Genomic DNA, 16832 nt, shown 5'->3' on the forward strand with positions numbered 1-16832 from the left:
TTTGTTTAAAAAGCATCTCAATTTCAATAAAAATAAATTCCCTTAAAAAATAAGGTGAAAAATATATTATATTCCCTCTACATCACCTTTTATCTTTTAACCTTTTTCTCACTTTTACAAACCCATTCAATGTACAACGTGAACATAAAAATAAAAAAAGAAACTTGTCCTATAAAAAAGAATGTTAACGATATTCTATATAAATATCCAGTTTTGACTTAGCATTGATATGCAAAGAATAAGTTTAAAGTTTAATAATAAAAGAAATCTCGTTCATACATCGACTAATATTTTGGCATCGAACTGGACACTGGAAGTGTAAATTATGCTAATCTTTCAACCTTCAACCATCATAGAAATATGGTGTGTTGGGCATGAGACTTTCCATTTCATAAGAATTTAAATTAAGATTTATGCACGTCCATGTTCTTTATGGATTTAGTTCTGTAGAATAAATTCCCTTTTATTGAAATTGTCGTTAAGATGAATTAGGTTGAAAATTTCGATTTTCTATCTGTCGAATATTATAAGTGATCATACAGGTCATGTAGTAAGCACTTTTCGTTTGAGTGGGTGATTAGATTACTTTGACAAATGCATTCAATAATTTGTATGTAATTAGTTATCATAAGCTTTTGTATGAAAGAGTGTCTTCAAGTAATTTAGTCATGGAAACGGTAAATTAGGAAATTTTCTCAGTTTGCATTGTGATTACCTACCAGCACATTATTACACAATATCTGAGGAAGCTTATTTACCCAGTAACAAACGGTTGTTCAGGTTTCAAATAGAAATAGTACATTACTATACCAGTGAAATAATTTGATATCTCGTAAGCCCTCGGATACTTTTACTCATCGTGATACGAGATATCAAATTATTTCACGTGTAAAGTATAACGTTTTACTTTACGAGAGAGGGAAAAGGTTTTCACTAGTGAGGGAACAGCCACATTACCTAACTAGTAAAGTAAAATATTTTTTAAGACTCATGATCTAAGACTAAAATGGGCTGTTTAAATTCCTGAATATCTGCTTTAAATTTCATTTATTTATGATTACAATTCTTCTACGGTATTGTCATCTCCATTGAATATTAAGACGAATCTTTACAGGGCTAAATTGTTGCCTACATTTCGGTGCAAAATTATTATAATTTTGATGATAATTTTTGGACTCGTATCATTTTTCGAAAAAGTAAGACCATCGTTTGGTGTTAAAATGTGTTAGTTTTCAGCAAAAATTGAAATGTTTGTGGTGATGTAACCTAACTCCGAGAAAACTCAATATTTCACGAAAATTGACATATATTTTGAGTTTTCTCGGACTTACGTTACATCACCACCAACATTTAATTTTTAACTGAAAGCTAACACATTTTAACACCAAACGATGGTCGTACTTTGTCCAAAAAGATTGCGAGTCCAAAACTGTCATCAAAATAATAATAATTTTGCACCGAAATGTAGGCAACAATTTAGCCATGTGTAGACTCCTCTTAACATATTCGTAAAAGAAATTGCCATTATTTTTATAAAGATTTATAAAGAATTTCGTAGAGCGAAACTTATCATTTGGACAACCCTACATATAATACAATATTAAAAGTTACTGTGTACGTAATAAATCAGATTTCGAATATTATCAAATTTAAATATTCATTTTTGCTGTTTGAGAGTGTATTGGTGTGAAGAGATCAATCAACTGTGAAGGAATCCTCACAAATGCATCGACACACTCATATTTGTCGATAAAAGCCCTTTAAAAAATTAACAACACATACAAATTCCAATAGTTACAAAGTGTGTGCTGCCAACACGTACACTAGTGAAATCCACTGTTACTTACTCCTTACAGACTAGACGGTTCTTGTTCAGAAATATGTTCCTTTAGTAAAATATTGAAACTGATAAAAATATACAATTAAACCCTGACACAATTCTAGCCTATTTTTGAAATTAAATTCTTTAAAAATTCCTGAAAATAAAATTCTGAATTTTTGAAGATTTTTATTGAATTTTTTAGAATTCAAATCTAAAATTACTGATCTCCGATATTATAATTAATCAATTATGGACTAGAATGTCGTAGCAATGTGAACAATTATAGAGCCTTTTTAAATCAACATGAATTACGCACTCGCATTCACTTTAAGAGGCACCGGCACTTAGCTAAAATTGTAGCCTACATTTGCGTACTTCGTATTTCATTTTTGTTAATATCTTTTCATCAGAATCCTTTTTGAAAAATGTACGACCGCAATTCCGACCACGAATGTGTTAGCTTTCAACAGAAAATAGTTTTGGTTGTAGTCGTTTGACCAGCTCTGAGAAAACGGAGCAGTTTAATGAAATTTTCATAAACTGCTCATTGTTCTCAGAGCTGGTCAAATTGCTGCAACCAAATCTATTTTCTGTTGAAAGCTAACACATTCGTGGTCGGAATTGCGGTCGTACATTTTTGAAAAAGGATTCTGGTGGAAAGATATCATCAAAAGTAAACTAAAATCCAGTATTTAAAAATCGCCCTAATGTATGCTTTTCGGCAAAGTACCGGTGCCTCTTAAATCACTCACCCATTCAACTGTGTCAGTGTTAGTAAATATTGCACAAAATCGAATTCGATCAACAGATACCATGCCAGCATGTAGCAAACATCTGCTACAACTTCATTTTACAATTAAACCCTTTGTATGGCTAGCCGCATAATCCATAGCATTTTACTTCAGTAATTTATATATATATACATTTATTCTCAAAAGAACAACACTGTCATTACATTAATGATTGCCAAATGACACAGTATACTCAACATGTATGAATAATTTAATTGTTTTGATTTCGTTTGATTTATGTCCTTCCCGGATCATAAGTGTGATTGTGTAATATTCGACAACTGCCTCTCACCACTTCCGTTACAATCTCTTGAATCACTGACTTATTAATTTTGAATTTTTGACAGAATTCCGCAAAAAATTTTGGTATTGTTCCTCTAGCACCCACCATGAGACCGATTACACTTAATTGTTTCAGTTTTAATTTGGTTTGAATATCGGCTATACATGGTTCGTATAATCGTTTCTTTTCTTCGTTCACTGACTCTGGTTGATTTTCGTCGCTTTCGAATCGAACTGTAGGATCCAATATATATCCATTTCGACTGTCTTCGTTGTATATGACTAAATCCACTCGTCTAATTGATCCGTCTGTACTGATACAGGTAAATTCTACCAACACTGTCCAATTTTTGCGTAATTCGTTTGCAAGCTGATTCACCACTTTGTTGTGTCTGTTATGCCGTAAAAGTTCACCCTGGGGACATGATCCTAGAACGTGTGAAAGTGTTTCGATCTCGTTGCACGAATCAATTCGACAACGGTTTGTTCCGGAGCTTCTACCAGGAATAACTCTTACTGCTGCAACATTTCCAACCATCTTTAAATACGTTATCCATTCCGATGTTGTTAGTCCGTGTTTTTCGTAGATTAATCGATTTAATTTTGGACTCTCTTGAAACAATACGACCCCTTTGCCTTTACTTTTTAACCTTTGCCAATCTTCATATTCTCTCTTTCTTAATTCAGATCTTACCAGTTCGGATGGCTTCCTTGTTCTCGTTTCTTCATTGTCTAAGAAGTCCGTTGGTATGCTTAATTTTCTCAGGCAAATCGTCATTTCTTTTTCTAAATCACGCACCTCGTTCACAATTGGGTGATTTGACTTAATGAGAACCAAAATGGCATTAATGTTCTGTATGTAAGCTTCCCATTCTACTCGAATTAATGAGAGACCTTTCATGGAAGTGCAAGAGTACAACATGTTAATATCGTTCCTTCAATATCGTAATTTCAATTATCGGCGAATTTAAAGTAAAATTTACTTTCCATTGAAGCTTTTTCAAATAATCATAGTACTAGAATGCAATTGCTCATTGTAGCCAACATCCGAATCTACGGAATGTATACTGTCATAAGATCCAAGGTTATGCTTTGTCTAAATTAGTTTTTTTGTGTAAAAGGCTCACGACTCGTATTCGTAATCTTGTAATGTAATCTTGTTTCTCGATATTCAAAATTTTTCGTGTATCTTCTGAATATTATTTTTACCATTTTTTTTACTCTCATTAACTATGAGTGAACGTGAATCTCAAAGTTCTAAATGTGATGATGACGATGTCTCGTCAGATTCAGTCAAAAGTGTGGCGTGGCAAAACGATGATGTTAGCAGTGATAAACAAACAGCGGAGTCGAGGTAAAACTGCGTTTTTTGTTTGTCAATTTTTTTAAGATGATTCGCTTAATTTTTACTCATTTTATCTGGGAAAAAATAGCAATCGTTTAGAAGCGTCATAACAAAATAACCTCAAACTCGAAAAATTCCATTCCATTTGTTCGCTAGCAAATCTTCACAATCCTCTTCACAATCCTCGTCACAATCCTCCAACAGTGGAACCGTTAGAAAATCGACGAAACCAAGCCGTAAGCGGAGATCGAAATCAGAATCAAATGTCGCCAGTGAAGATTCTGATGATACTGAGTCGGATAAAACTTATCGAAACTATCGGGTACTCGTGTAGAAATGTATTTCTTGCGAATTACTTACAAATAAAGTGGATTCTACTTTTAGGTACCCCAAAGACCCCGTTCTAACGATGTCACACAGCGTAGAAGTCCACAATGCTCTACTGGAGCCAGGACCAAATCTAAGTCACTTGAGTTAAGAGATTGGTTTGAACAGATAGGAGAAGTAGATATTTATGCTGAGCTAACGCCGCAAGAAGAAGCAATGGCACGACGCAGTTTGTCAGAGGTAAATAGAAAACTTGGTTCAGTGTCGTGGAAACCATTGGATTAAGTTAAAGGCATGTAATCGACTGATAAGAGATTTTCGCATTATTTTTGTTTACATTGTCGATGATGGGATGTATTAACTGTAAATTAATTGAAATGTTTTGGTTGCCTATCATGTGTGCCATTTGTTTTAGTATAGTCCGTTGCAAAACAAAAATGACGATGGGTAAACCAAATACTTACTGTAATATGTTCTGTATAAATTTTTAAAATGGACGTTACATACCAAGTGTAAGAAATAATCCAGCAAACTTACCTGAAATAAAAGAAGAGGAAAAATTAAAAAAATGAGTTTTCAGAAAAATTTGAATCGATTGACCCCGGAACTAAATGTTGAATATAGGGTTTTAACGTGTCAAGGAATATATAAAAAAATGAATTCCTGTGAGCAAAGTAATGATCTTCCCATGGAACTTCTTGATATTTTTGCTCGATCCACATTTTCCAAATCTCTTTGTGATTAAGTATACGTACAGTTATACAGCTGGCGAATTTTTTTCAAACTAGACGAAATGTATTATCGACCCTCGACGTTAGTATACCCACAATAAAGCAATGGTGTAAGAAAGTAAAGTGGATTTCTTCCCGAGTTCCATCTCCCATTTTATTGTAATAATCTGCCAAGAATTTATTATTCTTACCATTGAGTGCTAATACTACTACAGAAGTTACTATGGGGAATGCTCAAAGGCCTCGAGCAGTAACAACTTCTCATCCTCAACTATGGGAAATCATTTGCTTTCGCATCACTGCGTAGACAATGGGAGGCAAATGACGATCTTTTTCGCGAAGTGACGAAAAGTAAGACTTTCCGTTGCCTTTATTGCGAAAAACGTCAATCTACACTAATTAAGTGCCTAAAAAAGCATTTATCACTCGGTTGTATAAATAACTTCATAATAAAGGAGGTAACGCTATTAAAGACTGTTTGTTTCAATGTAGTGACTATTCGCAAGCGCCTGCCAATAGCCAAATTATTACTAAAGATGCATTTTTCCTTTTACACAGACTATTTGCAGGTGAAATCGCTTGCCAATAGCATCTACGTTGTTTCAACCTTTGAACCAGGGAACCTTGGAATGTTTATTGTATCACAACTGAGTTTTTCCCTAGAAATTTGATGGGCAAATTCAGCGGCAAAGAATTGAATTTACCTACTAAAATAAACAATGTAATCGGGATATTATGCTGCATTCTGCTGATAACCGCGTGACGAATGTTACAATAATTGATCTAACTATTTCCATACAAATTCTATAACTGTTTGGACGTTATAACACCCGCCACTCTTAGGTAATCTAACATCCAACATTTTTTTGTTAGTCTTTTCGATCAATTTTAGTCAAAAAGCCATGTGAAATTACTCATGTATGAGGATGGCAGTTTAGGTAGCGAACGGCGGGTCATTAATGAAACGAAAATATCGTGATAAAAATTTCAAAATCAATTCCTTATTCTAAAAAAAAACTTCCAACTGAATTTATAATATTTCTTAATTGAAATTAATTAATTAAATTAATTATTGAATGTTATTAGAATGTTGACCTAGATAGCCCAGCCATTATAAATATCCTACCGTATACAAAAACATGAACCATTCGTACAGCTCGAAATCCGTTAACCAATTCATGTTGAATCGATAAGAGCCACGTTTTGTTTCTCGCTTTTTTTTTTCAATCACAAACACAATCCATTTCCTCGACTAATAAAACCTAATTTTGAAATAAAACAATTGTATGTACATTAAGCGCGGGTAAAAAAAAGCGAAACAATTTTTTTTTGTTATTTTTAACAAATCTGACCTTCCGATAATTTCCCCCTGTGATTTTATTATTTTCGTTTCACCAGTCAGTACACCGAAGTAGCGCGCTAGTACCGTAATTGTATACAATAAAATACGTGACTTTTTCTGATCAAAAGTTATTTTATACACTAGGAGGACACACCAGTGTTTTTACATTCGGTGCACAACAGATCAGAATTATTTGTACATTTTCTCTGTTTCAAAACTTTGTTCAATTGCTATTTTAATGCGATTCAGAGTAGGTACACAACAAAGATACATATCCAACTTTTATACAATTTATTACACGATTCAAGTGAAGTAGGTAACTAAATAACAGCAACAGAAAAAAAACCTATGCTTGGTGGTTTTTAGTCATTATTCAAGATATATGACAACGTTCATTTTACTAATAGTTTATTACTACGCGATATAATACAGCTTCTTGTCCGCTTGAGGCTATTACCTACCATTGCCATTGAAATATGAAAATTGAAAAGACAATGGATAGAATAGGAACAATTGTGTGGATTGTAAATGCTGAATATGTTTCTTTAACGAAATAAGAAATGACTAAATAATTAATAAATAAATGAAAATTTGTTGTTGTTGTTGTTTTTGTAACAATTTAGCACATGCATACGCTGTATACTATACGTCTCTCATTAGATTACACATATAACGTAACGAATAGCCAATATTTATTCTTTTAATGAGGCGGAATTTTTGTGTTGTTGCATGATTGTATTCGAGATATTATACAAACTAAAACATTATTCTTGACCATGAAATGAATAATTAGAGCTTCGCTTTAGGGAATTTTTGATTGATTCGATCGAATATGTTGGTCTATTGTTATTTATCAATAGTGGAAAATCGAATTTTTGTTTCGTAATCGGTTCGGCTGACTTAGTCACCTACATTCAAGAATTCAATGAGGAGGTAAGTGAATTTTCTTCCGTTCAATTTTAATCAGAGTAGAAACGAGTACATTGAACGTTAGTATTGTCATAGGTGGGTGCTGTACTTCTTTGACTAAATATGACTTACTCGTATGCGATTGAATGGACTATAATTTATTAACATGAAGTGCGGACGTCTAATACCATCATCAAAAATTAACGTTTTTATTTGAAAGACCTTGTCATACAGAACTCAAAAATGCATTAAGACAAACTACACATAACATAGTCAATTACTGATATGAAGTTGAGAATTTCACTATTTCACTCAAATTTTTTATCGGAAATCTGGACCATTATTATTTTAGATAATAACTACAGCTGCACCACCAATCCGGAGCCAATTTTGGGAGGCCTGCCTTTTAGGCCAACAAGCAATGTGCGTATCCCCGTTTTTTCGATCTTCGTTTCTCGTCATGACCTTTCACAATTGCCAGGGAGCGAACAAGCCATCAAAAAAAAAATCATTTAAATTTGGACCACCCTAACTTGCATGTGTTTAGACCCGTACGAAGTACTGGGGTCTTATAGGTTTACGCATACGTTTGTAACACGTCGAATTGGACTCCCTGAGTAAGGGGAAACCTATTGTGGTTGTCTAGAGATGCCAAATCCGCGAAAAAAAAATGTCCGTCTGTCTGTTCGTCTGTCTGTCCGTCTGTCTGTCTGCACGATAACTTGAGTAAAACGCATCCGATTTTGAAAATTCTTTTTTTTCCCGTTTGGTAATGTCAAAAGACAGGCTAAGTTCGAATATGAGTGATTTTGGATCGACCCCTCCCGAGCTGTGGCCCAATAAGTGCTTTACGGTTTTTCGAAGATATCTCCGGACATTTAAAAGTTAAACTTGTAAGTGATACGTCAAATAAAAGGTATTTACAATACCGATCGACAAAAAAAAAGTTTATGGAAATCGGATGACCGACTCGTGAGTTAGACCCCTTGGTGTGGAACAGGCACAGGGCGGCAAGCAGTTTTTGCTTGTAGGTCGGCCACATTTGAACATATTTCGTCTGTTTTAGCTTTATTAGATAGGTATTGACCGTACCAATCAGGGAAAATTTTTTATGAAATTATGTTCTCCGGAGCGTGAGCTAGGTCTCTTGGAGTGAGCTCTTATCTGGCTACTCGGAAGTACAGTGAACGTGGTGTATTTTGACAATATCTCGAGTAAATTTTGACCGAATTTCATGAATTTTTTTTTGTTTGAAAGGTATTAACGAATGTAAAGCGTCGGTACTATTTCCGGTCTCCTAACAAAATGGCTGCCGGCGGCCATATTGGATTTTATTAAAAGTGATATATCTTGGGAAAAATGGTACTTAGAGAGTTTCTGTTAACATGGAAATAATTTGTTATGTGTGTGGGGTGTTTCAGGGATTCCATATATGGACATCTATATATACCTATATACAGCTATATTGAGCTATATACAGGCATATAGAGCTATATAATAGCATATATTACTCTGTGAAATGTTTATTTATAGTGAAATATAGGTAAATAAAGCGGTATATAGCTGTTTAAATAGGAATTTATGAAATTTGTCATCGTACGGGGCTGTCTATATTGCCTCCGGCAATTTATTTGTATATGATAACAAGGCAAAGAGTGGATAATGTAAGTGATTTTAAAGGCTTTTGACACGAATAGGTGTTTCGTACGGGTCGGCGTTAGCTATGTTTTGTGTTTAACATCAAGAAAGCATAATGTCTGTTTTAACAAAAGAACTACAAAACCTAGTCATCCTCCAAATATTTTCTAGGAACAGTGCTGTGGGGATCATGTTTCTTATTTTCTTTGTCAACAACAATTTGATTTCTTCAAAACAATACATCCAAACATAATGATACATTTTCATTATTATTTTCCTCAAGAGGTGAAATCTCTCAATTTTACTATACACCCATGCAAGTGTAACATTCCGTTTTACTCTCGTATTTTAACATTATTTGATGGATTAATTTAAATGAATAGCAAGTCGTGTTACAACGTGCATTATTATGAAATTCAAATTTCCAACACTTGCGCAAATTTATATATCCTTCTGTCCACGACAACCACCCTAAGCCATAAAACACTGAGTGTCAAACATTAATTACCTCAGCTGCGAAATATAGAACATTACCTGATGCCATTTCATATTACACCTGCAGCGTGTAATGTGTCGCGAGCAAAAATAGCATGTTCAAGTACAAGCAGATAAAATGAATCGAGCTGCCTCGGATAATTAAAATTATCTATGGCACGTAGTTTGGCAGAAAAAGGAAATTAATCTTTTGAGGGTAATTTCTTTAAAAGACTGCCTGCAGTAATTAATACTTCGAAACTATTCTCTGGATTGTACGTTCAATTGAATGTTAAATTCGTACCAGACACACAAAATTTCTCAAAATATTCATAAAAAAAAGAAAATTTCGTTTCTGCTAAACAAACGTCCATTAACAGAGCAATTGTTTATAGCATAAAGTATGAGTTGTTAACGACACTTAACGGTTCCCAAAAAAACTTCTTGTTCCAAATTATAAACAAGTTAGATGAATGAAAATGAGGCTAAAAATTGTATTGTTCCAATGTTCGTTTTTTTTCTCTGTTTCTCGCTTTTCAATAGTCGAACGTAATTGTTTTTTATATATTGTCTGTCCGTATATCGTGTGTCAATTCATTTCCATTGTCTCCAAGTCATTAACTACATTCAACATTTAACTGGCTTCATGTTTTCAAAACGAAACCCACCACATAGCAAAAAAAAAAATAATTTCATAAACCAAATTATATCTGTGAAGGAAAGACTCACGTTCAATTCAGAAATTTATTTTAATTAATTCCTCCAATTTGTCACATGAACTAATTGTTTTATTGTTTTTGACAAGTACCGTGCCCGTTCTAAAATGCTATTTAGCATTAAAATTGACATATCAGTCATAATTTGATGCAAACAATATCATTTCGGTTTGGATTGGCTGTATCCTTGAGGTGATGTAAATGGTGTGAGTTTATGATAATTTTCCGACTTATAAGTGTGTGGTTACAGCCAAACCTCTTACTATCGTTTAGCAAAAGCACTATACTAAATAAAGATTCGTCGATGATAATGTTATCAGCAAATTAAGCAGCTTCCACCACAGACCTCTTGTGTTATTAAAATCAAAATAACAAAACTTTCTACTCAGGCATTCATTATATTTTTCGTCAATTTTTCCTGGCTCCACCCATAATACTACCAATTTTCTGTAGTTGCTGGGTAAGAACTCATCAATTATGCAATGGAGAAATCGGCAAGCCATGGATCTATCTCTACCTACCTTAACCATTTTATCACACTGCATATTTTATGAATAAGCCGAAAAAATGTTTCTGAAACAGACGTTCACAATTGGATAACATATTCGCATAAGAGTATGTCTTAGAGAATTTTCTGGCGTTCACTCGATTCGATAGGTTTTTAATAAACTTTTCGTTTTCCATTTTCCTTGTCAGTAGAAATAAAAGAAGCAACTGCAGAAGAATGGATTAGATTCCGAACGTTGAAATTTGTTGGAAACATCTTTAGGTACATTACAAGACTGGTTTTTTCTTTAAGAAAAATATTTTACGGAACATCATCACAATAGAAAATTGCTCTTCTCTTAAATTGACCATAAAATATTGTAAAGCTTTCATCGTCTATCAAATATTTTAATTTCACGAAAAGTTAATGACGACAATGAACATACTTTCCATAAAAAAAAGTGTGACAAAATTCATCTAAATTGAATGTTCTAAATCTACATAATAATTACTCGGTTACGCGTATCAAAATATCGTTTATCTTTGTCAACGAGCAGAGATGTGTTTGATCATATAATGTTCCAATCGTGATATATCATCAGCAATTTCTCCGTGTCTTCGCTCATATTAATATACGCAAAATTACAATTGACCTACATCCGCATAACTCAAAATATGTTTTTAATTATAAGTTCAACTTTAACACAACAAAAACAAAGCGAAACTCAATTCGCTCTTCCCCATATGTATATAAATATACAAAATGTGTATTCACAACGTTGTGCTGCATACCAATTTAAACTTGTTTTATTCCGGTGTTTATCATCCAAGAACAATGTTTTATTATGTTATGAATGAGGTGTACAAAATCAAATTCAATATTTATGTGGACTATAGACTGATGTTACAAATGGAACGTTAACAAGTTTCGATAGGAAAAAAAGAATCTTTGTTCGGAATAAATTAAAAAACGAAATGGAATACCATAAAAATGACACTAGTGACATAAACAGACCATACCATAAAGTAATACCGAAAAAAAGAGGTAGCACCCATTTGATTGCTAAATGTTCCCGAACGAGAATGTTTCGTGAATAGCTAATACGAGACCAGCGACGAGAAAAAGTCATAATGTGCGCGGGTATTTATAGCCGTTCAGTAGTGTTTTCATTCCAAAAAGTTTTCAAACATTAAATTCTAATTAGTTTTTTATCGCATTTTTGTTTTATTTCAATTTTTAATATTTAATTTCAAGCAAAAAGATTTTTAACAAACTTCTTTGATGATTTTGTCGTTCCCGTTAATGATTTCAGTAGCTTTTTAAAATTTATAATTTGGAATTCGAAAAAGTGTGTCATGTCGCTAGAGCTGTAATCAAAAATTTGCTTTTTCTAAAAAGCAAAACTATTCATTTGCCTTTTGCGTTGATATTGCTGCAAGTTAAATGAAATTTTTGAATAAGAAATAGACAACTCTGAAAGTCGTGATTACAATTCTAAACAAATTGTTAAATAAAAAGTGACTAAATTAGAGAATATATAGTAAGGTGTTGCAGTATGTTGCAAGTATTTTATGCAACTATGGAAGATAACTTCCATTTATTATTTATCTTAACACTCTATGGTGTAATTTTCTACAAAAAACAGACTCCATACAACGAATGATCGAAAATGTACACTCTTGTTGCAAAAAAAAAACTGCAACATTTCTCTGGTGTAATATGCACTCACGAACTGATTAAAATTGAATACAAAATGCACGTAGCAATTCCCTTCTTTTCTGAAAAACAAAATCAGTCCGTGAGTGTGGATATATGTTTTCGTTAAATATTCACCCGCGCACAGTAAATCCAATAAAATTTAATGAACAAAAATCTCCATTCGTAGTGTCTTTGATTTTTGACCGCTCATTTATGAATTATCTCTAAACTTTGTTTTAATGAGGAAATTATGATTTTTTTTAATTGACCAATTTGGATATTGCCAAACATAACTTTGTTCGTCTGTTTACGATTACATTAACACCAGACAATATTGATATTTAATTGGTCGTTTAGATTTCGCCCACGAAATCATTAAATTATCGAAACTATATTGGAACAAAATTGTTTGATATGGGATGGCCGGATTACATTACCATTCAGAACGTTTATCGGTAAACATTACCACTTTCTGTGATAAACAAAATTGTTTGTTTAAAAATTGTACAAAAACATTCTCCTAGCCGGCGTCGGTCGTTCAATGTTTTCGAACATATTCGCATCGGAATTTATATTCCAGTCTGCTAAAGAGTTAAGTTTTACCGACCAAACAACTTTATGGTGGCTCTTGGCAGCGACGACGTAAACATTTAACCGATAACAAGCGTACAAGTCTTTTTTTGTTTTTCTCTCGAATGATTTTAAATGGCATCTATCAAAATTACGATTTAAGCAACAAAATAAGACATTACAGACGTCACCATATATGTCTGAAGCGACACTAAGCACCATTTCGAGATTATATTTGACTTTACATTGTTCGAATTTCCGGTGATCATTAGAATGTGATGACATATCTGTCTGTGCTGTGGATTTTCATCTTCATCAAACGATAGAGTTGAAAAGCTTAGCATTCTGAATGGAGAAATAAAACTTTGATTGAAAAGTCTCGAATACCTCGTACGTTGAAAAATCAATTCGATTGATGCCAGGAAGACCTTTGATAAAATTTTTTGTCTTTTTTCATTATTAGTGTGAGTAACATCAATCTCGATTCTTTACGAGACGATGTGAAGCGTTCCAAACCCAAAGTCAGTACATAAACCAAATATTTTTACCTTGCGAAACAAGTCTCAATCTATCGATATATGAGCGACGGAGCACGTAGGCTCTCGTATTTCCTTTACGTTGTTGTAAAGCATATAGCTTACAGTATCAAATATAGCTGCAAATGAGTATCAAAATATCTTTCAAACCTTTCTTCATTTTCCTACTTCCATACATACCGGTTACGTGTTTCCTTTAATTAAACTTACGGTAACCAACAACAAATTCGTTAATCGAACTAGCCTTAACTTTACTCTATAAAGAATATACCGGATGCCCTTGCATTATGGTTACGGAAGATGGTTTTTTACTATAGGTAAAATTGCGAATTCCATCACAGCTGCATTCCCATTGACATTTTCAAAGGTCTTAATAAAATCTTTTTTTTTTCTTTCATTTTTCAATCAAGTCCAGCACGTGCATAATTGTTTAAGAAAATACCTGTGTTGTTGCATGTTGTATGACCGCGAACCAACGTACAAAGACAATGCGATTACTTGAGCAATGTATACGTACATACAGATTGTATAAATGCATTTTGTGCATGTGGATAGTTAGTTCATTACACTATAGCGTAACGTTTGTGTAATTATAGCTTCAATTTACATTTACAACATGAAAACTAAAAAAATTAAGAGATTTTTTTTTGTAATAATAAAAATTTTCATTCATCCAAATGGATAGCATCAAGCATGACAGAGGTTAAAATTTACACCCCTTTTCGGTGAATTTCCAGCACATTAATAAACAACTTTTGTAGAGAAAAGTAACGACTAAAAAATTGGATATTTTTTATCGTTGTAAGAAACTGTAAGTTTTTTTCTTTCGTGCTGCATTTCCGCTGTTCTGTTTGATGATTATACAAGTCGTGGCTATGATTGTATGGTTCATGTGCAGGGTCAAATACGTTATGGTTTTTTGTTTCTCGATATATTTAATTATGCATTTCGATAATATGCAATTTGTGGATAGAAACAACGAAAACTGTATGTTTTTCTAAATTGTTATTTAATATTCTACTGCGATATATGTCGGACTGGTAATGCCAATGCTGTGTGTACGTATAATGTAAACAATTAACAAGTGCATTCAGTTTCAATTTTTACTGTACGGTGGTTATACCGAAACGATAATTATAGAAACAGAAAAAAAAATTGTTTACAATATGCACTGTTTGATTACACAGATGGAAAATAAGCAAAGATTAGTTGTATTATTTTAGGCCGTTTATTTCATAAATTAATTCATTTAATATTAAAATATGAGAACGTAGACGCTCGAAGTAGTGAAATGAATTTAATAAACACAACGATTGCGCATTATATTACAACATATGTGTTGAACATTCATATTTTTAGTACAGATCAGTGTGTCCAAAGTGTGCATTTGACCAAATCCGCTGCTACCCGATGCGAAAAATTTGATTTTTGAAGGAAAATTTATTAAGACAGAAGGGGAACATTCAGAGGCGAATGAACGTAAAATGTTGTGCAGATCTCATTAACACAGCGATAAATCATGTGAGGAAGCGGGAAACTATATTTTTGGTTCATTCGCTCATTCACACGTTCACTTAAAACTCAAACTCTAATAGTCAACTATGGTGTCAATTGGTAGTTCTAACAGATCAGTGTTATTTGACTGACAGTGTTTTTAAGGAAATTTTTTAAGGTAAAGTTTAGAAACCTTGTCAAAATGAGGACAGTTTATGGCTCAGAGACCTTATATATAGTGAAACTAAAGAAGTACAAGATTTGGTATCTAGTCGATAATTTAAACAAAATAAGTAATAGATTTAATGGCTATCGATACGTTTTTTATAGAAATGAATCATTGTAGTATCATCATACATAAATTGTGATTGTGACGTAATAGTATACGCTTCGCTCGTTTGATAACTTCACATCTAGTGACAAAAGCAACCCAATTTCGCAACTTGTTGCATTCAGAGTTTTCTGCAACAAGCTTCGTAAAGTGAACAACGTACATTATATTAATTTTCTTTCACTAATTTAGTTAATAGACTATGCCAAAATGACTTTTTCTCTCAATTTTTTGCAATTTTTTGACTCCAGATACACGTAACTAATGTAAGAATAAATCACTTATTGATGAAGAATGGATCACAATTCCACTCATCCTAAAGGAACGGGAACTTGAAGATGGATGATAAATTGAAAATTTCGTTGTAGAGTGACCTTGCTGCAAATAAAATGTCGTAACAGATACTTGTTGAGAGGCTGGTATGGCAAGTGTGGTATCGTTGTAGACTGCAGGCTGATCAAGCATTATTGTTTTGTTTCAGACAGGGTCAACCTGTGTATTACAGATGAGTCGAAGTTTTGCCGAAGATGGTGAAAATAAGATTTTTCAAATACTATACAATTCAGACAAATTTTGTAAAATCCATTCTCGGCGTTTAATAGAGCATGGGAATCCTCTACCAATATCGCCATTCAAAGAGTTTCTCTTCATCTTGGACATACCACGATTTAAAAATGTCGAAATTTCGACTTTAGCTGGCTGTGGCTACGCGGTCAGGTTGTCGAGGGAAGCCATTTTAATACGATTTAGCTTAGAATTAGTCCCTCTATCCGTTGCGATAACAATCTGTATTCAAATTAACTCGTCGGTCCTGCACGGCCATGAGTGCCGATTCTCTGAAACGGCTTGATGGATCTGCGAACTGAATGAGGTTCCCTATAGTACTCGAGTCCCTCAATAAGAACACGAAGAAAAATCAGAAATTTCAATAATTTGCATTAATTCACAAGCAGGAAATAGACAAAAAGTAAAGCCTTTCACATATCACCCAAATCATGCATGCATACATTACGTAACAATTTTCCACATTTACGTACGGTAATAGCCTGATTCCAGCAAATTTTATTTGTATTTTGTTGTCGAAAGGTATTACCGATGAATTAAGGATTATCGACTGCCTATTAGCGTATAAAACTTCGATTGAACAAAAGGATATAAAGAAAGTTTATGAAAATCGATCAATCAAACAACCCATGAATAAAAAATGGTTATTCGTTCTTATCACCGTTTTTGCTTTGTCTTATGAAGACAACTATCTGTCGTCGACTCATTGTGAAACTAATTAGTAACAATTAGTTGCAATTCCTAAAAGTAAGAGATAAGTCCACTCGTGTAAAAA

General features: G+C 33.3%; 2 protein-coding genes across 7 annotated transcripts in view; one reads left to right on the forward strand and one right to left on the reverse strand.

The window, feature by feature from the left end:
- Nucleotides 1–16832, reverse strand: part of LOC119076960 (rap1 GTPase-activating protein 1) — a 194821-nt gene that overhangs the window by 122047 nt on the left and 55942 nt on the right. The window lies entirely within an intron of this gene.
- Nucleotides 3988–5136, forward strand: LOC119076964 (lisH domain-containing protein C1711.05-like). 2 transcript variants are annotated; one of them, XM_037184054.1, is made up of 3 exons: nucleotides 3988–4249; nucleotides 4397–4562; nucleotides 4625–5136. In XM_037184054.1, the coding sequence occupies exons 1-3, from the start codon at nucleotides 4128–4130 to the stop codon at nucleotides 4850–4852; spliced, it is 516 nt and encodes a 171-aa protein (XP_037039949.1). In that variant the 5' UTR covers nucleotides 3988–4127; the 3' UTR covers nucleotides 4853–5136. The 2 variants fall into 2 exon arrangements, with proteins under 2 accessions (XP_037039949.1, XP_037039951.1); XM_037184056.1 differs by having other exon boundaries at nucleotides 4397–4551; nucleotides 4623–5136.

The sequence above is a fragment of the Bradysia coprophila genome, unplaced genomic scaffold, assembly GCF_014529535.1.
Source record: "Bradysia coprophila strain Holo2 unplaced genomic scaffold, BU_Bcop_v1 contig_232, whole genome shotgun sequence".
NCBI classification, from domain to species: domain Eukaryota; kingdom Metazoa; phylum Arthropoda; class Insecta; order Diptera; family Sciaridae; genus Bradysia; species Bradysia coprophila.

Excerpts from the sequence above, each read along its gene's own strand:
- LOC119076964 (XM_037184054.1), top strand. The coding sequence starts at position 4,128 with ATGAGTGAACGTGAATCTCAAAGTTCTAAATGTGATGATGACGATGTC. Across the intron at positions 4,250-4,396 it reads AAACAAACAGCGGAGTCGAG|CAAATCTTCACAATCCTCTT; the intron begins GTAAAACTGCGT and ends TTTGTTCGCTAG. Across the intron at positions 4,563-4,624 it reads AAACTTATCGAAACTATCGG|GTACCCCAAAGACCCCGTTC; the intron begins GTACTCGTGTAG and ends TTCTACTTTTAG.